Consider the following 23,745-nt stretch of genomic DNA (forward strand, 5'->3'; position numbering starts at 1 on the left):
GAGTCAGAGTACACACACACACACACACACACACACACACACACACACACACAAAACCCAATAACAACAAGATGAACAACAGCCAAGGCATAATGTCACCAACAGAAGCCAGAAAATATTTTGACCTTGTTTCTTGGTTTTTAAAAAATTATTTATTCATTTTCTCCAATTAATGTTTATATTTTCCTGAAGTTACTTAATAGACTTATTGATTTCTTCACTAAAGACCCCAATCATCTTAGAAAAGTTGGTTTTTATGTTTATTTCTTGGCCTTCTTATATATAAGAGTATTCAGGATTTGACGGATGTACCTATGAGTCCACGTTTTTTAATTCTGTGTATTGCTGATTCTGTGGGTTTTCTGGTGTTGTTCCTGGCCCCTCTGGATTCTGCAATACCTCCTTCCCTTCTGCACTGAGGATACATTGAGGAGCACATAATGTTTGGCTGTGTGTTTTCATCAGTTTCTGCATGAAATCTCTCTAATGGTAATTATACCAGTCACCTTTGTATGGGATTAGAAGAATATTGTTAGGAATAATTTTGATATTTTTCTTTTGATTTGCTCATGGATTGACTCCAGTTGACACTGGGGAAATTTTTGTGAGTTCTTGGTCTTGATATCCTGTTAGAGTCGACGTGGCATGATTCTTTACTGTCTAAATCCCGTAGAGTGTGGAGACAGTGATACACCTAGAAGAGAACTGCACTTATGTAGGTCACCTGTGCATCTTTTCAGTCTCAGTGGGCAGGTGCCAGAACAAAAGCAACTGTTGTAATGGTCTTGGGAGAATTCAAAACAAGTGTCCTCATGATATAAATAGAGGAGGCAGCTACTCCAGACATTGTCATTGGGTACAGCCTACAGAATTCTCTTGTGCAGATAAGCAGAAACAGATACTGCTAATTTATGCAACTCTCCCATCCCAAGGCCAAGCCAATGCAAGTTTAACTCACACACAAGACAATGATGATTTGCGATATGTTCTATTATAAGGAAAGCGGGACACCGGAAAAACAGTGATTGAATCAAGATCACACACCCTGGTGGCAGCTCAAAAGCAAAGGATATATCTACATTTAAAACTCTATCTTCTCCTCTCTGAAGATTTTGTTAACAGTGAACTGTACAGAGGATGGTTGAACTTTCTGAAGGATGACTGTCATTTGGTCCTCTCCTCTGTTTCTCTGCAGAGCCTGTGACACAGCCCTTTATTTGAGTCACCAAAAGCACAGTCACAGGGCAGAGCTCTGTGGTCTTCACCTGCCTCCAGCTGACACTGCAATCTTCATCCATTGGATATTCAATAACCAAATCCTGAAGCTGACAGAGAGAATAAGCCCAACAAAGTGTGGGCTCAACATAGATCCATTAAGGACAGAAGATGCTGGAGAATTTCATCATGTGGCCTCCAATCCAATCAGTGCAAAGACAGGTCTTCTATTCAACCTGGAAGTGGTGAATGAGTGAATTGTCCTTTCATCCTACATCAGAGTGGGGGTACTTCTTTATGGGGTACCAAATGAAAATAGATATGTAGTGAAAATTATCAGTTCTCACTCAGTTACAGCCAGCATAGTGAGTCATGCCTGTAGTCCTGGGATAAATGTATGTACAAGGACATGCTAGGGTTGAAAGTGAGACTGTGTCTCCAAAAAAAACAAAGACATAAATGTAGCAAACAAAAATGCAAATGCCTTAAGAGCTTAGTTTATGGCTCAAATGCATAGGCAATCCTAGAATCCTTGGGAACTAATTCCATAACCCACAAAAACCTTTAGATGCTCCCAGTCAGCTGTGAAAATGGTGCAGTGTTGCCATAGAGATATAACCATCATCTCATATACTCAGATACATTCCATGTTTAAGTAGTATGGGCCTTTTAACACGTACATAGTTTGGGGTTCCTTAATGCTTCTACCTCTCTTCCAACTCATCAATCCTAGGTAGGAGAGAAATTATGTTAGTAGGGACAAAGGGTGTAAACCTATTTAGACTCAGTTCCTTGCCCAAACACTAACTCTGAGAGTGGGTGTCCTCTTTTGGTGTGTTATATCTTTCCTGGGACAAAACGTTTTGGTAACAGGAAAAAAAAGGGATTTTATCTGAACTGAAATAAAAAATTTTAAAAACTCTTGAAACTTTAAAACTAAATATACATCTTAGTGTGTTTATTTTTAGGTCACAAATAACGTTCACTTTGCAGGTGGCCTTTACATTTAGTTCACGGCAATTCCTCTGTGCCTGCCTTGTCTCCCAAGAATTGGGATCCAAGGCATGTGTCTCCCAAGTGAGGGAATTAAAAGTGTGAGCCACCACCATCCTGTTCATTGTAACTGTAGAACTTAGAAAACAGCTAACTGGTAGAGATCAGCCTGTCTCTGCTGAGATGAAGGCACAAGCTACCACCACTCTGCTCAAATATTTGGTCTTACGTCCAAATTATTCCAACTCTGTGAGACTTGGAATGTAAGTTTGAACTGTACTGGTCCTTTCGATTTACTTTAAACACTTCAAGTCTCTTAGCTGTGGTTTAATAACAATACAACTATATTTATATTTACAAATAAAACTCAATAGTTGATATCCAAGATTGTGTGGCCAATGTGACAATCTACATTCTAACTTTCTAGCACGGATGTAAGACATGTGGTTTAATAGAACCTATTTTTCATCTCATGCCAATAAGACAAGTAAATGTGCCTTTGGTAAATTATCATTTGAAAATATTTTTTTCATTCCTCATCAAATGAAAGCCTTTTTTATTCTTTATAATGTTAGTTTGGACAAAATTACCATGGTGCCTGAGGAACTACCACATCTCCTAATTCCAACGAGCTCTCCTGTTTGAATCTAATGCATATCAATTTTTATGGTATCCAAAGCTTTTCTTCTCATGTGGAAACAAGGGCAAAACACTGTCCCAACATAACACATGTCTCAGTTTTCCATTCTGAGTCAATACATCTTTAAAATATACAAGCTGATATAATTGAGCATTTTTCTAATATCCAATGTCTCTCTGAAGCTGTTGTGTTACTTATCTATAACCGGAATAGTCTGTGCATATTCATGATAAAAAAAACTTCTAATATTGTTCTCAGGAGCATTCTTTATGTTATGGTCAGTTTCTGAGACTTGAGGAATGTTAATCCATGTTTTCCATTGCTGCAACAAATCATGTGTCCAATAATTCATGGCTATATTAGACTCATATGATTTTAATTTTTATATTTGTCATTCAGGCCCTTATACGTTTGACACATCTAGCACTTTGCTTTATCTGAGATAAAGTTCCAACCCCTTAAAGCTTGATGATAACTTCCTGAAGATGTCAATTCAGATGCCAAGATTTTGGTGAGATTATTCTTATGCACTCTACCATGTCTATGAAACTTTCTCTTTCAATGTCATTTATTTATATCTTTAGCTTAGGTCTCTGATCATTTATAGCAGTTTGCAAAAATACTTTTTTTTCCTGGTCTCTCTTAAAATTTGTGTTTTTTCTACTGACACTTTCTGTCCTTGATTATACCCAGAGCAATGTTGTTTTTTTAACAATGGGCATTATATCTTTTAGTTGCTCTGTGGATGAGTTTCTCTGATACTGAGAGGAAATGATTGAATAGAATTTGATATTGGTGTCTGCCAGATAGTCCCTTGGGCATTTCCTGATGGCAAAGGATTACCTTTCTATCTTTTCTTGAGATGAATTCATTAGTCCAACACCAGCTTTTGCCATACCTTCTACATACTCCAGAAGGTTGAGGCCTTCTTTATGTATTATTTCTGGGGGGAAAAATTGTTTCTAGTAAAGCCTTGCCAACAATCCCTTTTCAAATGACCTTACTTACCAGAATTAGGGGGCGGTAATCCCCCTCAGGAACAGTCATGGGGAGGGGAATAAGGGGAAAATTGGAGGGAGGGAAGAATGGGAGGATACAAGGGATAGGATAACCATTGAGATGTAACAAGAATAAATTAATAAAGGAGAAGAAAAAAAACATTTGCTATTTTGATTTTTTTTAAGGCCCTTTGCCCAACATGTTCATAGCAGCCTTATTTGTAATAGCCAGGAACTGGAAACAGCCTATATGTCCCTCAACTGAAGAATGGATTAAGAAACTGGAATATTTACTCAATGGAATACTACTCAGCTACTAAACACAAGGAAGTCTTGAAATTTGCAGACAAATGGATAGAACTACAAATGATCATCCTGAGCTAGATAACACAGACCACAATAAACCTGCATGGTATGTACTCACTTATAAGTGACTATTACCACAACACAGAAGTCCTCTGAGGTACTCCACCCAGTAGGGGATCTGGATAGATGCATGGACGTGTTGCTGGACTCCACGTGGAGTGCTGAGAGTGGTATGGAAGAATGGAGGAATGAAGAACTCAGAGCACTCAGGAGCACAACATGGCTACAAGGCTGGTGGATAAGGATCCAGGGATGCCTGCGGAAACTTTTGCACAAACCAAGGACAATGCATGAAGTAGACCTAGACCTTCCCCCATTCCGATATTGCCAATAGACATATCATTTACCATGGTTGTGGAGAGAGTAAGGACCTACTTTGACTTGGACTCTGTTGACCCCTATTTGATCACTTCCCTTTGGAGAGGAGGAACAATGGATCCACGGAGGAAGGGGAAGCAGGCTATCTGGATGAAATCTGATATGGTGTGGTCATATGGTGGTGAGAAGATCCTTTTTTTCTGTCAGAGGTCTAGGGGAGGGAAACAAGGCAGAGAAGAAAGGAAGTGTGAGAACAGGAAGATACAAGCAAGGGACAACAGTCAGAATATAATCAGAATAAATTATAATAAATTAAACTTTTTAAAATTCAGAAACTAAAAAAGGATATTACTAAATATTAATACTCTCTCAGATGTGTACCTGCAAAGTATTTTCTTACATTATGGACTTTCTTTTCATTTGCTCTTTTCTTTTCTGTTGAAAGGCTTTAAGAGGATCCAAGGTGGCTGCACCAAATACGCAGGGTATCTGCTCTGCAGGACAGAGACTAGGGACCAGCCTGGGAGCTACAGATCACAAGACTTGAGGAGCCCTAGGTGAGAAGGGTCAACAAAGTGCAGAGAGAGGTGGAGCCTGATCTTGGGTCACCCAACTAGCCCACAGAGGATGGGTTCTCAGTCCATAGAGTCTGGACACATACCTGCCTGTGAGCTGATGCCAGGTACTATACCAGGGACACAGTATTTTAGACTGAGACTGAACTGTGGGTGATGAAACACCAGCCTGTAGCTTTGGGTCTGGCAAAAAAGCAGGAAAATGGGTGTCTTTCGCTGTGCTTTGAAAACCCTGCCTTAGGCACTGAGGCACTTACCTCACACTGATCCCTGAGAAAGGCCCAGGGGCTGGCGACCACATGAGCACAAAACCAAATCCCACTACAGCCGAGCTTGATTCTTGCCATGCATCAACAGCTTTAGAGATGGCTTGTCCAGTGAGACCCTAGTGAGACCCTAGAGTAGAGTATAAATCTGGGCCTGCCAGTACATGGAGGACCGCAGGGTCCACACATGGGCCCAGACAACTGTGGACACAACCTCCAGCAACAGAACACATAGGTACAAATGATTCTCCTTGTTTGTGTCTGAGAGACCAAAGGACAAAACACAGCAGATATCAGCGCTCAGATAAGCTGTTGTTCTCTGAGGTCACAGGGATGTGTATCATCTTTGTTGCTCAATCTGTTGTTTGAAGGGAAAACATAAATAGAGAAAATTAGAGAAGGATGTGAGGCAGCACTGAGAGTGGAGGAGACAGAGCAATGACTTGGACAGAGGCCCCGACACTACTGTCCCCTGGATTCTAGGAAGTGCTTCTGCCTAGGAGGACACTAAGCTCACAGAGAAGAAGAACAACAGATCCTGAAGGCTGTGCTGGAGCTGAATTTCTCCTCAGAGTAAGGAAGGCACAATTAGAAGATAGATGGATGCATCCTTTTTGTTTCCCAGCAAGGGGTATGCCCCCTGGCCATGGGTTTTGCTCACAGGTAAGAGTACTTACCCTCTGACTGTGTAGTGGGAAGGAAATGAGAGTCCTGTTGGAGTCTTCTATAGAGGACAGAAGTCCCAAGAAAGATCCAGGGCATTTGCTTGAAGTCATAGGGCAGGCTATACAAGGGTTCACAAATTCAGCATCTGCACAGGAGGTGCTGAGGAATAGTGAAATGCCTCGGCCAATCCATGTTGATAGTTAATCATATTGGCTTCCATGCTCTGAAGTCTAATATTCCCAATTGTGACAGGGTGACTCTCCAAATAGAAGTCAAACAGAGGTGGCCTAGTAAATTGGCTCAATGTGAGGAGACAGGGCAATCTGAATCCATCCCTCAGTTCCCACCTGGTAGATGTTAACAAGAGACTCCTGCAGGATTTGCCCTCTCCTCTACACAGGTGCTGAGGATATGTATCTGCTGATGGACACACTTCAACACTTGCTTCCACATAGTTGCTTTGCCTAGACTGGCACATGTGTACACTGAGATGCTTGCCTTCACAAATACACAAACACAATACATAAGTAAAAGTAAAACAATTCCAAATTGAGTACAGTTTTTGTTGTTATTAGCAAACCCAGGAACTATCTAGGTATGGACATACTTTTCCTTCCTCCCTTCCAGCCTTCCTTTCTTCCTTCCCTCTGTCATTGTTCCTTCCTTTCTCTAATGTCGTCTGAGCCTTTTGCAGGAATTGTGCCTTCCAACAAGGTCAACACAATCCCTATTCTCACAAAGCACTGGGTCTAGTGGAGCTTACATCAGACTACCTGGATGACAAAGTCATGGGTGGACTAGAGGCAAAGAAGGAGTGGGGAGAAAAGACAGAAAGTGAGGACTCTTTTGAGGAGAAGGTCAGAGAGGTATTGCTCCTCACAGAAAAGACTATTTATGTGAGAATGGATATCGGGCTATTTAGTGTCCGCAAAATATCACCCATAGAGACAACTGAGGAGAACATCGTATAGAAATGTAAGGAAAAATTCAGAGGTTCTGAGGGAATGCAGACTATGTTGCTCACCTCAAGCAAGGAGGAAGGGTACATACCTATTCACACACCTCTGCTAAGACATGAAAACACCTACTCAATATTGATGCATTTATTTTCTCTCTCTTCCCTTTTAGCTTCTATTTTAACTGGCTGGCACCCTCCCACCACTGCTGATGTCACTGTTGAGACAGTGCCACCTGAAGTGGTTGAAGGACAAAATGTCCTTCTACTAATAAACAGTCTGCCGAAGAACATTATAGCCTTGGCCTGGTATAAAGGGGTACATAATATGAGCCATGTACTTGCACTGTACTCACTGAAATATGATATAAGTGTGACAGGGCTTGCACACAGTGGTAGAGAGACAATGTACCGCAATGGGTCATTGCTGATCCAAAATTTTACCCGGAAAGACGACGGATTTTATACCCTACGAACCATAAGTAGTCGTGGAGAATTTGTATCAACAACAACTACGCACGTCCAGGTGTACAGTAAGTGATTCTTTACTAATTTGGGTCTTGGGTGGGCTCCATTCCATTTGCCACACACAGGAACATAAATGCTGGATGCACGGAAGAGGTAACTAAGTCTGAGGATACCAGACCAAGAATACCATTCTTGGATATCTAGATTCTTGTGATTCTAACTATCAATGTTTCTCTGTTATCGACCCTGAGTAATGAATGTTGCATCTGGTAGAGGAAAAATGGGATCCTTACAGAGAAGTGAATCCAGCATGCACTGGCTGCTGACCTCTGGCCCAGGCTGACTCCAGGAGGCCTTGAGAAGCCTTTGATTAGGGTGGATTTTCTATTTCTGATGGATTTCTTTGAAAGTCTGTGCCTGGTGTGAGCAGCCAGTGGACTGATGTGAGAGTCATAGTTAAGCTAGGTCACTTGTAATCATCTCCAGAGACTCGTCAGGGTCAACAAGGATGGAGACAGAGGACACAGGTCCTCTAGATCAGAGAATTCTCCAAGGCAGGCAAATGGTAACAGTCTTTGCTGATCTGAAAGCTCCTCAGATGTGAGCTGAGCCCAGTGATCAAGAGGTGAACTATCATGACAGGTGGTCAGTACTTGAAATAGTATTTGTCTGAACCAGGATCTTACCTTCTAACCTGGTTTCTACTTCTGCTAGAAGTAAGGAGTACAGTCTTCTCAGGCATAAGAGTTACTTTCTGTGTCTGCTACTGATGGGTGTATGTTGTTTCACATTTTATGTAATTCTTTAGGGAAAGATAGATTAGCCAAGGACAATAATTTAGGCAGAGATTTGAGGCATCCTAGAAATACCACAGAGCACACGGGCAGACCCATACCACAGACCAGAAAGCAAAAGAAGTGGGAACATTTTCATGAAACCCTACATGGGACCATGAAGACTACCTCTCCTTCCAAAAATCTGGTTACTTACCCCAATATATCTAGAATGTGAGGACCCTGGTGAATATACTTCTGGGCCTTTGTCCTGCCTCAGAACCCTGACTTATGTCTTCATTAGAAATAGTTCTGCTACTTTCCACTTATATCACTCCAGAGTCCCTAAGGAGACTCAGAGACATTTCTTTTACCTTCCTGAGAGAATATTTCATGTTACCAGAGGAATGAGGCCACAGAGTAGACTGGATGCCCATCTGAGTTTAGGCAAGGAGCCTCTCTTTTCGTGCTGACTGACGAAGGCCAGGACAGAGTAGAGGTCAGCTGGAGTTTAAACTGCTGTTTTCTCAGGGCACAGGAACACACACTGATCTTGTCACTTACAGTGTGTTCTGGAGGAGTGAAAAATAAATAGAGAAGCAAAGAGGGACGGGGCAATCCTGAGAGTAGAGAAGGCAGAAGTGTTTGAACACAGACCCACCCATGGTACATAGGATGTGGGATCTGCTCCTTCCTCAGAAAAGACTCGGGTCAAAGATGAGAAAGACAGCAGAGCTTGGAAGCTATGATGGGGTACACATTCGACAGAGGGAAGACAGACCAGGCAATACTGCCCAGGGATACACACATTCTACACCTATACATAGGGTGTATTATGTGTCAGGGGCTAATGCCCAAAGGTATAAAGACACACCCAAACTCACAAACAGTTATGACAGGTTAGTAAGTATAAATATATACAACAAACAGATAGACTCAACTGTATATTCCAAACTTATGGACTGCTTAAATAATTCTATTGGCTCACAGGATCCCCCAAATCATTTATTCATCTATTCATCCTCCAAAGTTATCTCCTTGTTTTCAAGGCAAGTATGAGAAAATGAGACAAATCATGGTTCTATGTTGTCCTAGTCTTAGTGGACTAGAAGCAATATCAAAAGGAGCCAGAAGGTGACATCAGATGTTGACTGTAATTATAAGAGAAACAGAACAACAAAAAAAGAGTCGATGACTGAAGATCCAGTGTGTGTAGGTGATGTGGTCAGAAAGGCAACACCTTAACACCAATCTATTCTAAATGGGAGCACAAATCTGTGGACAGTGACCCAGGACCATGTTGAAACTTGGGGACACCTAGGATAAGCAATGGACACACCTCTAAATGACTCAGTGCCCATCATTTCGCACTATAAATGTCCCAATATTAATGGATCTCTCTTTCTCTTTCTCCCTGAATCTAGCCTCCCTTTGGGTGTGTGAGCACCCTTCCATATCTGACAAGTTAACTGTTGAATCAGTCCCACCAACTGTTGCAGAAGGGGCAAGTGTTATGCTACTGGTTCACAATCTCCCACCGAATCTTCTAGGGTTTTCTTGGTACAAAGGGGTGTTTCTGTCAGAGGTTCGGGAGGTGTCCCGATACACGATGCCTTTAAACTTAAGTATGCGGGCACCTGCACATAGTGGTAGAGAGATGCTGTACAGCAATGGATCTCTGCTGCTTCACAATGTCACCTGGACTGATATTGGATTCTACACCCTGCAAACTCTGACTAGAGATCTGAAGAATGAAGTACTGCATGTGCAACTTGAGGTAGAGAGTAAGTGATTTTCTCTAATTTTTCAATTCAGGGTGAGGGCATAGACACACAGGACTGACATGCATGCCCTGTGTCTCCCTTATCTCCCCTTTGTGACAAGTTGAAGTTTGAGAACAAGGTACAGAACACCCATGATGGAGACAAACAACAATAGATACAACTTTCTTGTCTAACTACTCCCCACTTCATATCTAGGATGACATTAATGAAGATGAAAAGGAACTCAGCGTAAGATGTCAGAATCAGTCCAGTTTCTTGACGTTTAGGCATGTACTTAAGGAAACCATGCTGTCATCACAGAGAGGTGAGCACCTGGAAGTCACGCACACTAGGCTTGACTACAGGTGAATCTCTGGTATACATTTTCCCCAGGACTCCTTGCTTATTTATTTTAAGATCTGAAGGGGAATCTTTTTTTTTCTGTCCATAACAACCAGGAGCCATTCTTTAGCTCTAAATGTGGGAGTACCCAAAGTGCATTCAAGGATATCATACAAAGGCATGGAAGGAGATCTGCTTCCTGGCTTTCTACTTAAGACTTTGTAAACCTGCCCTCTTTTAACACTCAGGACCATGAGCCCAGGGACTGCTCACAGTGGGCTGGACCACCTCATATTAATCTCTAATTTTAAAAAATATGCTACAGGCTTTCCCATAGGTCAGTTGGCAGTGGGATTTTAGAATGAATCTCTAACTTTCCAAAGGACTCTAGCTTGTGTCACGTGACATAAAACTAGTCCTCCTAGTATCCAAGCCTTCTTCAAGACCTGATCCTGTGAAGAAGATCAGACTTCTCCTGGCCTTTGTCCATCCACAGTCCTCGGACTGCAGGCCAAAGCACCAAGCTTATGGTTGTGTGAAGTCAAAGGTCCAGTGGAGCCATACAGCAAACTGGAAGTTAAAAGAGAGAAAGTGAAGTTCTCCAGTCTCCAGAGTTCATAGAAGGCATCATCTCAAAGATTACCATGAATGTGGGTGTACAGTGCCTGATAGACAGCAGTGAGGGGACAACCATGTAGACAAACAAAGAGAGTCCCTTGCAGAGGAAAGGACACATTCAGAGGCACTGAGGAAATTGAGGTCATGTTGCTGACCTCCAGCATGCAGGATAGAGACACCCACCCCTGCATCTCTAGGATCAGTGATGAACCCATCTGTCTAGCATAAAAGTCACCATTTTCACCAATCCAATGTTCTCCAATTAATGACTTTTCTATTTCTTTCCAGCCTCCTTTTCTACTTGCTGTAACACTCTCACCTCTGCTCCAGTCATGATTGAGCGAGTGCCTCGGAACGTTGCTGTAGGGGGAAGCATTCTGCTCCTAGTGCATAATGCACCAGATCTACAAACATTTTCTTGGTACAAATCAATGGAAAAGATAGATAACTTTAAAATTGCAGAATACAGCAGAGCCATGAATTCCATGACGTTGGGTCCTGAGAAAACGAGAAGACAAAAGGTGTACACTAATGGATCCATGCTGCTTCAGGACGTCACTCAGAAAGACGCAGGATTCTACACACTAGAAACTTTAAGCAGAGATCTCAAAATGGAAGTAACACGTGTGCAACTCCATGTATATAGTAAGTGACTTCCCATGACATCCAGCTAAGGTGTGTGACTTTTCCTACTTCATACACTGCAATATCTGGATTTAATTGAATTTACTCCTTCCCCCACTGTACTGTGTTCCCAAATGGGGGTTTCTTCACAACTGAAGGTCACACATTGGGTAGTCAAAAGACAATAAATTAGAATCCGTCACCAGTCTGCCTACAGAGAGGATAATACGTGTGGTATAAATTAGCAGGGTCAATTGACAGTCAGCACTGATTCTTGTGACTTTCACCACGCCCATGTCTCTTTGGAAATTAATCAGGCACTACTTGTAGAAACCATAGAATCCTCACAAAGAGCATCAGAAAGCCATGGTTGCACATAACTGTTTATGTCTTGAATCCAGGTGATAGTAGGAAGGTTTTTTTCACCATTCTGTTTGATTTCCTGTTAGAAGTGACAGGGAATAAATTCTCCCTGGCTGTAAAAGTACCTCAGAGTATGGACCCAGGTTTCTACTGCCATGATAGCTGTGGTTAAATAGAACACCTTGGCATCCCCTTCTTCTGAGTCTTATTAGACAGGTGCCCAGAACCAGACCACCAGCCAATTATTCTCATGATTTAATCTGACTTCACAGGAAGTCACTGTCCCCAACTGGACCAACAATGGAGACAGTCACTTGATACTTCTCCTTTGTCTCAGGGGTTCAACCTAGGGAATCACCTTCTTCAAATATCAAAATATAATGCTGATAAGACCAGCTCTCCACCCCCAAGTTCAACCTGATGCTCATAACTAAGATTAGCTCACTAACACTACAATGATATCACACCATGTTCCTACTATAGGGCAATGGGGGCACAGCAAAATAATGGCGGAGTCAAGGTCACACAGGCTGTGCATAGTAAACCAAAAGCACAAGATATGCTATAGTGAGAGCTCCAAATTCTCCTCTGCAGAGGCTTTATAAGATAGGAGTTACAGTGAGGCTTGTTGAGCTCTCTGAAGGGCTACTGTCATTTGGCTCTCTCCTCTGTCTCTTTGCAGAGCCTGTGAGAAATCCTTTTATACAAGCCACCAGCAATATAGTCATAGTTCAGAGCTCTGTGGTCTTCACTTGCTGCTCACAAGACACTGGAATCTCTGTCCACTGGTTCTTCAATAACCAGACTCTGCAGCTGACGAAGAGGATGAAGCTGTCCCCTACAAAGTGCAGACTCACCATAGACCCTGTCAGGAGAGAAGATGCTGGAGACTATCAGTGTGAGGCCTCCAATCCAGCCAGTTCGAAGAGAAGTCTGCCATTCAGCCTAATTGTGCGGGGATTTTGACCACTTTCCTCTCATTCCACAGCAGAATGGTAGCATTTTTATTGATGGAGTACAAAATAGAGGAAAGTTATATGGTAAAAATTGTCAGTAGCCACTCATTTCTGGCCAGAATGGTTACACATGTCTGTAATTCAGACACAACCAAATGTGATTTAATCTGAAGCTTGAGTTGTAAAGGAAAATAAAAGCATCAATGTAGTATATACAGTTGTGAAGAGTTGTTGAAGAACTTAAGTTGCGGATTAAATATGTCCCCAACCGTTAGAATCCATGGAAACTAATCTCAAGAGCTTCAAACTTCTAAATGCTGTGTGTTCCCTATTAAAATGGTGCAGTGTTTGCATAGAGTTAAACATGTCTCATCTGCTGTAATATTTTCACCTAACACCTATGCTGTCTAGACACCAGTCATCCACATGAAATGGGGGAGAGTGACCAGAGAAGGGACTGCCTATGGATCACTGTGCACATAAGTACTTATGAAATAATTTTGAGGTGCAATTTGTTTTAGGGAGAGATGTACAATCCATGACACATGGATGGACTGGGTTCTTTCTTTCTGGGGACTCATATTCACAGTGTGTCCTCACACATTTTTATTTTTCCTGTTTATCCATATTTTTTAGATAAATGTGGGAATTCTCTCTTTAGCTATTTTGAGATACAGCTGAGTACCACGGTGCACATTCACATTGTCATGTGATCGTCATCATTATTTTTTCCCAGAGCATTTGTATAGCCACATCCACTTCCGTCTCTATGCATGTGACAAAACTGGGAACCTAATGGTCTGTGGTCAATTTTAGTTTCCAAATGTTCAGCTCAGGTGGTTGCTTTTGCTCACAAGTTCCAGAAACATCTGTAGAATCTGCAGGATTTTCTTAAAAGAAGTTTATGTCATATGAGGACATATTGTGAACCCAAATGATTCCCCATCTTTTATTTTTGTTTTTAGTAATTGTTCTTTATAGGACTCCCAAGGGAATACTGAACATAAGTGGCCACAACAGCATCCTGTGTCTATCTGGGTTTGAGCAAAAGTTGTCAGTGTACTCTGTCATTGAGTACAGAGTTGGCTATGAATTTCCATGGACAGCCCAACTACACTGGCATAGCACTCAATCAGTTGTTTCTTGTTTTCATCATTAATTATGTTCAATTTTCAAAGGTCGCTATTGAATTAGTCTTACAAACTATTCATGGTATCAGTTTTGTGTTTCTTTATACTTTCACCTGTCTTGGTTCTGGGATTCTGGTAATTTTTCTTCTTCATCCAGGTCACTCCACAGTTAGCATGCTATTGAGTGCTCATGGAATTCTGAGTATTTTGGACAATGGACTATGGGTTCTCAAATATAACTTCTTATATTAATGTCAAATTCTTTAAAAAAAAAAACAAAGTTAATCTAATTGAAGATCATCAATAATGCTAACCACCTTGAAAATACAACTTTTGATCAATTGATTTCCTCTATTGTTATGATATATTTGTATCATTTTGCCTGTGGGAAATAAAAAACGACCATGAAGGAATGATGCATTATGGCTTGTTCTCAATGCTTTGCTCAGTTAGCTTTTTCTTGAATCATCCAAGACCACCTCTCTAGGAATGGTACCAGCCACAGTGGGTGAAGATGTGAAGAAAGAGGAACACTCCTTCGTTGCTGGTGGGAATGCAAACTAGTACAACCACTTTGGAAATCTATCTGGCACTTTCTCAGAAAAATGGGAATAGGGCTTCCTCAAGACCCAGCTATTCCACTCCTTGGAATATCCCCACAAGATGCACTACCACACAACAGGGACATATGCTCAACCATGTTCATAGCTGCCTTATTTATAATAGCCAGAACATGGAAACAGCCTATGTGTCCCTCAGTAGAAGAATGAATATGGAAACTGTGGTACATTTACACTATGGAATACTACTTAAAATACTATTAAAAACAAGGAATTTCCTAAATTTGTGGACAAATGGATTGAACTAGGAATTATCATAATGAGTGAGTTCACCCAGAAGCAAAAAGAGTCAAATGGTATATACTCACTTATATCGAGACACTAGTCCAAGGGGTACATCCCCATGAAAAACTTTACCTGCCAGGAAAGTGGATCTGAGGGGACAACATCCTATTGAGACTTTAGGTGTGAGAAGCCTGGGAGAATGAGGAAATAGAAGGATCCAGAGGGTCCTGGACAACCACAGGCGGGTCTGGGCCCTAGTGTCCTCCTCAAACTATGGCACCAGCCAAGGAAAATATAGGCAGTAAATTTCGAACCCCTACCCAGACTAGCCGATAGACAGGACATTCTCCACCGTTAAGTGGAGAAGGAGCTCTGACTTTCACACAAACTCTGGTGCCCCATATTTGACCATGTCCCCTGGATGGGGACACCTGGTGGCACTCAGAGGAAGGATAATAGGTCATCTAGAAGAGACTCGACACCTTATGAGCATATACAGGGAAAGGAGGTCCCCCTCAGTCACAGACATAGGGGAGGGAAGTAGGGGGGAAACGGGAGGGAGGGAGGAATGGGAGGATACAAGTGTTGGGCTAACAACTGAGATGTAATATGAATAAATTAATAATAAAAAAAGAGAATGAGCTGCCAAACAACATGTTTTTTCCTTTGACCCAGACTCTCTGACCCAGACAGGAAAGCAAATATCTTCTTTGCCTACATTATCTGATAGGATTCATGGTGTTTTTAATCCCATCCAGAGAAAAAACACTTAAAACATTGTATAGGGAAGACTACACTACCTATGCACTTGAATCAGTGTTCCTGGTCCTCAAGATCAGACATCCTCAGCTCGCTATGTCCAAAGTCAAGGAAGTAGTTAAATGCAACAGTTATATCACCAACTTAAGGTGCAGGCTCTACATTTAGTGTCATTTCTTTTTAATATCAACAAAAGTTTCCCAAGTCTTTCATTTGAAAAATTGAAAGCAAAGGGCTCCTTCTGAGTTAATCACCTACACAAGAGGCAAAAGTGACTAAGGAAGATGAGAGAGGGCAGCAGTTCCCTCAACACAAAGGCTGCATTTATCTTGAAATCTTCCATGGAAAGACCAAGCTCACAATCCTTACCAGGATATACATGCAACCCTTTCTCTAATAGTGAGGACACTAAAATACTCACCCAACTGCTCCTGGCTGCTTCTTCTGGATCAGATCTTTGACTGGTGACACTAGTAATAAAAGATTTCTATTCATTCCTAATGATCCTTACCCTGTTCCCATCACATACCTATCTCAATCCTTCCAGATGTGAGTAAACCTCACCTTCACAGAGCATTGAGAACACAGGACAGACTGGGTGCTCAGCTGGGTGTCTGTGTCACAAGAACACATAGGTAGAAATGATGCTCCCTGTTTCTGTCTGAGACAACCAAATCAAAAACACAGGACATATGAGCCCTCAGATGGGCTGTTGTTCTCTCAGGTCACAGGGATGTGTATCATCTTTGTTGCTCAATGTGTTGCTTGGAGGTAACATATAAAGAGAGAAAATTAGAGAAAGATGTGAGTCAGCACTGAGAGTGGAAAGGACAGAGCATTGGCTTGGACACAGGCCCTAACACTATTGTCCCCTGGAGTCTAGGAAGTTCTCCTGCCTGTGAAGACACTAAGCTCAAAGGGAAGAAGGACAACAGATCCTGAGGGCTGTGCTGGAGCTGAACTTCTCCGCAGAGGGAAGGAAGAACAGTGAAAAGGTAGATGGAAGCATCCTTTGTGTTTCCCAGCAAGAGGTGTGCTCCCTGGTTATGGCTCCTACTCACAGGTAAGGGTATTTACTCTCTGACTGTTTAGTGGGAAGGAAAATCAGAGTCATGGTGGAGTCACCTATAGAGGACAGAATTCCCAAGAAGGACTCAGTGTTGTTGCTTGCAGTCACAGTGCACAGAACATGCGGGGTCCGATTGCTCACTATCTAGACAGGAGGTGCTGAGGAAAGGTGAAAGGCCTCATCCCATCCATATTTATAGTCAATCATATTGGCTGCCATGTTCTGCAGTCTAATAACGGGTGACACTCCAGTCAGAAATCAAACAGACGAGGGCTAGTAAAATGATTCACTATGAGGAGTCACTGCAATCTGAACCCATTCCTCAATTAACACTGGTGTATGGTAACAAGAGCCTCCTGCAGGACCATTGCTCTCCTCTACACAGGTGCTGAGGCATGCATCTGCAGATGAACACACTCGAACACTTGCTTCCAAAGAGTTGCTTCTCATGGCCTGGCACATGTGTACGCTGAGATGCTTGCCTTCACAAATACACATACACAGTGCATAAGTAAATGTAAAAAAAAAATTCAAATTGAGGAAAGGTTTTGACATTAGTACCAAACCTGAGAACTATTTAGATAAACCCATGAAGATACTTTCCCAGACTTATTTCCTTCCTCTCTTCCTTCCTTCCATCCTTCCATCCATCTTTTTTCCTTTTCCTTCGCCAGTGTTGTCTGAGCCTTTTGCAGGAACAGAGCCTTCCAAAAATGCCAACACCATCTGTGTTTTCATGGTGCACAGGTTCTAGTGGACCTCATGTCAGACTATCTGAATGACCAAGTAATGGGCTGACTAGAGCCAAAGAAGGAACAAAGAAAAAGGCCAGAAAGACAGGACTCTTTTGAGGAGAAGGTCATAGAAATATTGTTCCTCACACAATTAACTACTTATGTGAGCAGGGATATGGAGACATTTAATGAGGGAGCCATAGAGACACCTGAACAGAAAATCCTGCAGAAGCATAAAGACATAGAGTTTCTGAGGGAATGCAGAGTATGTTGCTCACCTCCATCAAGGAGGATGTGTACATCCATACTCACACACCTATACCGGGAGAAGAACACACCTACTCAATATTGACAGTTTTATTTTTTTTCCTCTTCTCTTTTAGCTTCTATTTGTACCTGCTGGCACCCTTCCATCACTAACTCTGTTACTATTGAGCCAGTGCCACTCTATGTCATTGAGGGGGAAAATGTGCTTCTTCTAACTACCAATATGCAAGACGATATTATAGCCTTAGTCTGGCACAAAGGGGTGGAGAATCTGGACCATGGAATTGCACTTTATTCACTGCAATATAATGTGAGTGTGACAGGACCTGCACACAGTGGTAGAGAGACAATTTACCGCAACGGGTCTTTGTTGATCCAAAATGTTACCCTGAATGACAAAGGATTTTATACCCTACGAACCATAAATAGTAGTGGATATATTGTATCAACATCACACCTGTACCTCCTAGTACTCGGTAAGTGATTATTTGTGAGTGTTGGGTCTTGGGTGGGGACCATTCCATTAGACATCCACAGGAACATAAGGCCTGGCCTTTGTATATCTCTCTCCTGCATTGTGTCCTCATCCTGGGGTTTGAGCTTTTAGTGACCGACACAATTCTGGAGAATAATTGCAGTATACCAGAATCCTTCAGTTTACTTCACCTTGTGATCACATGGATGCATGGTGGGGAACTAAGTCCAAGGTTATCAGACCAAGAATATCATTCTAAGATATTTAGAATTTTGTGATTCTTACCATTAATATATTCCTGTTAAAGACCCTGAATGTTGGGCCTGGTTCAGGAAAAAATGGGATCCTCACCGAGAGGTGGATCCAGTAAGTTCTGACTGCTGAACTCTGTCCCAGAATCCACTCCAGATAGCCATGAGAAGCAAAATAATAGGGTGGATTTTCAATTTCTGATGGCAGGATATGTGGTTTTCAGTTGTGAAAGTCTGTGCCAGGTGAACCCAACCAGTAGGCTGACATGAGCGTCATAGTTAAAGCAGGGCCCGTGTAATCATCTTCAGAGACTCATCACTGTCCCCAAGGATGGAAACAAAGGACACGGGTCCCCTAGATCAGGAAATTCTCTAATGCAAGCAAATGGGAACAGCCTTTACTGAACTGTAGAGTTCCTCAGGCATGAGGTGAGCAAACATTCCCCCCAGTGATCAGTAAGTGCACTATCATGCCATGTGATCAATACTTGGAGAGGTATTTGTCTGAACCAGAATGGTACCTTGTAACCAGGCTTTTACTTCTTCTCCCACAGACCGGCAAGTCATGATCACAGCCTTCTCAGACATAAAAGGTACTTTCTATGTCCGCTACTGGTTGGATTATGTTCAGTTTCCCCTGTTATGGAGTTTTTTAGGGAAAGATAGATTAACCAAGGACAATAAACTAGACAGAAATCTGAGGGACCCTCAAAATCCCAGGAAACACATGGAGAGACCCATCACACAGAACAGCAAACAGAGGAAATGGAAGCATTATCAGGAAACCCTACATGGGACCATGGAGACCACCTATCGTTCCATGACTCTGGTTACTAACCTCCATACATCTAGACTGTAAAACTGCTGACAAATAGATTTCTAGGCCTTTGTTCTGGGTCAGAACCCTGCTTGTGTCTTCATTGGAAATAGTTCTGTTACTTTCCTCATATATCACTCAGCTGGTCACTTGGGTGCCTCAAAGACATGCTTTCAACTTGGTGAGAGAAAATATCATGTTTCCAGAGGAAAGAGAGCACAGCGGGACCTGGATGCCCATCTGAGTTTATGTAAAGAGCCGGCCATTGGGTGCTGACAGATTAAGGCCAGGACACAGTATAAGTCAGCTTGAGGTTACACTGCTGTTCTCTCAGGGCACGGGAAAGCATATTCACCATGTTGCTTACATTTTCTCCTGTAGGAGTGAAACATAAAGAGAGAAGCAGAGAGGGACTGGACAATATTAGAGCACAGAAGACAGAAGTATTTGAACACAAACCCACCCACAGTACATGGAATCTTCGGTATTCTCCTTCCTTGGAGAAGTTTCAGCTCAGAGAATAGAAGGACAGCAGAGCTTGGAAGCTGTGATGCAGTAGACATTCAAGAGCGAGAAGAGGGATAAGGCAATAGAAACCAGAGATAAGCTCATTGTATCCCTATACTTAGGGTGCACCACCTGTCAGGGTCTCCTGCCCAAAAGCATAAAGACACACCGTGCATACAAACTCACACACAGTTATAACAGGTTAATACATGTAAACATTTAAAGCAAAAGGAAAAATTCAAGTGTGTGTTCCCAAACCTATGTATTTTTTAAATACATCTATACGCATACAGGGTCCTCCATTTTGTTTATTCACCTATTCATTTTCCAAAGTTGTGTCACTGTTTTTGAAGGTAAGTACGAGAAAATGAGAAAAATCATGGTTACATTTCGCCAGTCTTAGAGGACTGGAAGAAATATCAAAAGGACTTAGAACGTGAAGCCAGGTGGTGACAAGGAATATAAGGGAAGCAGAACAACAAAAAAGGGGTCAATGAGTGATGGTGCAGTGTGTGCAGTGTGCAGGGGATGTGGTCAGCAAGGCAATAGCTTAACACTACTCTACTCTAAATGGAGAAGGAAGTGACTGAGGAAAATATTGACGCTTGGGGAGACTGAGGCTAAGCAATGGAGGCAACTGTGAATGACCCCATCTTTGCCCATTACAAAGGTCCCAATATTGATGGATCTTTCTCTCTCTCCCTTCTAGAATCCATTTGGAGATGTGAGCACCATTCCACCTCTGCCAAGTTAACTGTTGAATCTGTCCCACAAACTGCGGCAGAAGGGGCAAGTGTTATGCTACTGGTTCACAATCTCCCACCAAACCTTCTAGTGTTTTTCTGGTACAAAGGGGTGCTTCTGTTTGAGGATGATGAGGTGGCCCGATACATACCAGTCAGAAGAATAAGTGTACAGGGACCTGCTCATAGTGGTAGAGAGAGTGTGTACAGCAATGGATCTCTGCTGCTTCAGAACATCACCTGGAATGATACTGGATTCTACACCCTGAGAACTCTGACTACAGACCTGAAGGCTGAAGTAGTGCATGTGCAACTTGAGGTAGACAGTAAGTGATTTTCTGTGATTTTTCAGTTCAGGGTGAGGGCAGAGACACACAGGACTGACATGCGTGCGCTGTGCCTGACTTTCCTCTCCCCTTTGTGCCAAGTTGAGATTGGAGCACAAGGTACATACACTCATGATGGAGACAAACAGCAATAGATACAACTTTCTTGTTTAACTCCTCCCCACTCCATATCAAGGATGACCTTGATGAAAAAGAACTCAGCACAAGATGTCAGAATCAGTCCAGTATCTTGACTTTTAGGCGTGTACTTAAAGAAACCATGCTGTCATCACAGAGGGGTGAGCACCTGGAAATCACCCAGTTCAGGCCTGACTCGAGATGAATCTGTGGTACATTTTCCCCAGGACTCATTTCTTTCCTCTTCTCAGGGGAATCATGATTTTGACTGTCCATAGCAATCTGGGGCTATTTTAAGCTCTAAATATTGGCACACTGTAAATACAATCCAGGATCTCAAGCAAAAAAAAATTGAAGAACTCTGCTTCCTGCATTTCTCCTTATGACATAGTCAACCTGCTCTCTATTATCACTCAGGACCATGAACTCAAGAACATCTCACAGTGGGATAGACCCTTCCCTATTAACCTCAAATTTTAAAAATATGCTACAGTCTTTCCCACAGGCCAATTTGATAGTGGGATCTTAATATGAATCTCTAACTTTCGAAAAGACTCTAGCTTGTGTCAAGTTGACATAAAACTAGTCCTCCTAGTGTCCAAGTTTTCTTCAAGGCCTGATCATGTGAATAAGATGAGATTTCTCCTGGCCTTCACCCATCCTCAGTCCTTGGAGAGCAGGCCAATGCACCAAGCTTATGAATAGTTAAAATCAGAGGCTGAGTGGAGCCCTACTGCAAACTGGAAGCTAAAATCCAGAAAGTGAAGTTCTTGGGTCTCTAGAGTTCAGGGAAGGCATCATCTCAAAGAGAACCATGCAGGCAGGTGTAAAGTGCCCGATAAAGGGCAAAGAGGGGACAACCATGGAGACAAAGAGAGTTCTTTGCAGAGGAAAGGACACATTCAGAGACACTGAGGAAATTGAGGTCATGTTGCAGACCCCCACCAAATCAGATAGAGACACCCACACCTACATCTCTAGGATCAGTGATGAATCATTCCGTTTAGCATAAAGTTCACGAACTTCCCAACATTCAAATGTTCCCCAATTAACGACTTTTCTTTTTCTACTATAGCCTCTCTTTCTACTTGCTGTAACCCTCTCACCTCTGCTCCTGTCGTGATCAAACAAGTGCCTCGGACTCCTCTGACAGGGGGAGCCATTATGTTCATTGTGCAGAATGCGCCAGATCTTCAAACATATGCTTGGTACAAATCAGGGAATAGGGCAGAGATATTTAAAATCGCGGAATACAACAGACACACGAACTCCACCAGCTGGGGTCCTGCACGAAGCAGAAGAGAAAAGTTGTATGCTGATGGAACCATGCTGCTTCAGGACATCACTGAGAAGGATGCAGGAATCTACACACTGCAAACTTTAAGCCGAGATCTCAAAATTGAAGTAACACATGTGCAGCTCCGTGTATATAGTAAGTGACTGTTCATGGCCTCCGGCTGATGGGTGTGGCTTTTCCTACTTCATACACTGCAATGTCTGGAATGAAATGAACTTACTCCTTCTCCCACTGCATTGTGCTCCTTACTGGGGTTTGTGCACTTACTGAGGGTCATACATTAGATAGACAAACTGCAATAGATCAGAATCCATCACCTGTCTCTGTCTGCAGAGATGATAATGTGTGTGGTATCACTCAGCAGAAGCAATTCAGAGTTACCACCTGATTCTTGTGACTTTCACAATGCACATGGTTCCAAGACAGCTTCTTTGGAAATAAGTCAGGCACTGCTTGAAGAAGCCATAGTGTTCTCACAATGAACATCAGATAGCCATGGTTCCAAATCTTTGTTTCTGGCTTGAATATAAGTGACACTGAGGAGTTTTTGTCACTTTTTTGTTTGATTTCCTGTTAGAACTGACAGGGAAAATGTCCTCACTGGCTGTACAAGAACCTCCAAGTGTGGACCCAGCTGTCTACTCCCATGAAAGCTGTAGTTAAATGGACAAACTTGGCATCTCCTTCTTCTGAGTCTCATTAGACAGGTCTCAGGATCACCAGTCAATTATTCTGAGGCATTTATGTGTCTTTTGGGGAAGCTCAGTGTCCCAAAGTGGACAAAAAGTAGAGAGAGTTACTCGATACTTCTCCTTGTCCTCCGGGGTACAGCCTAATGAATTATCTTCTTCAGGTAAATAGTAAAATAGGATGCTGAGATGTGCAGCTCTCCACCCCCAAGTTCAACCCCATTGCTCATAACTAAGTTTAACTCACTAACACTGTAATGATGTCACATCATGTGCCTAGTAAACAGAAACTGAGGCATGGTAAAAATAATGGCTGAATCAAGGTCACACAGCCCAACCAAGGCAGATCAAAATCACCATCTATGATATAGTCACAGGTCCAAATTGACCTCTTCAGAGGCCTCATAAGGTGTGACATACAATGGTGTTTGATAAGCTGTGTGAAAGACTAATGTCATCTGGCCCTCTGCTCTGTTTCTGTGCAGCGCCTGTGACAACTCCTTTTGTAAGAGTCACCCACACTGTAGTCACAGTACGTGGCTCTGTGGTCCTCACTTGCTTCACACCCGACACTGGGATCTCCATCCGTTGGATCTTCAATAACCAGACCCTGCAGCTCAAAGAGAGGATGACGCTGTCTCCTACAAAGTGCAGCCTCACCATAGATCCTGTCAGTCTGAATGATGCTGGAGAGTATCAGTGTGAGACCTCCAATCCAGTCAGTTCAAAGACCAGTCATGGAATCAGACTGGATGTGATGGATTATTGAACTTTCTCCTCTCATTCTACAGCAGAATGG

General features: G+C 42.4%; 1 protein-coding gene across 1 annotated transcript; it reads left to right on the plus strand.

Annotated features, from left to right (window-relative positions):
- Positions 1–7,398: 7,398 nt before the first annotated feature.
- On the plus strand, positions 7,399–23,715 carry LOC311590813 (pregnancy-specific glycoprotein 22-like; the record flags this gene model as incomplete). The annotated part of the gene is made up of 9 exons (XM_084770081.1): positions 7,399–7,525; positions 9,784–10,017; positions 11,245–11,601; positions 12,626–12,841; positions 17,820–18,179; positions 18,984–19,022; positions 20,589–20,822; positions 22,036–22,392; positions 23,432–23,715. The coding sequence occupies 9 exons, from the start codon at positions 7,399–7,401 to the stop codon at positions 23,713–23,715; spliced, it is 2,208 nt and encodes a 735-aa protein (XP_084626207.1).
- Between the last annotated feature and the right edge of the window lie 30 nt (positions 23,716–23,745).

The sequence above is a fragment of the Acomys minous genome, assembly GCF_964271855.1.
Source record: "Acomys minous genome assembly, chromosome: 20".
Classification (NCBI taxonomy): domain Eukaryota; kingdom Metazoa; phylum Chordata; class Mammalia; order Rodentia; family Muridae; genus Acomys; species Acomys minous.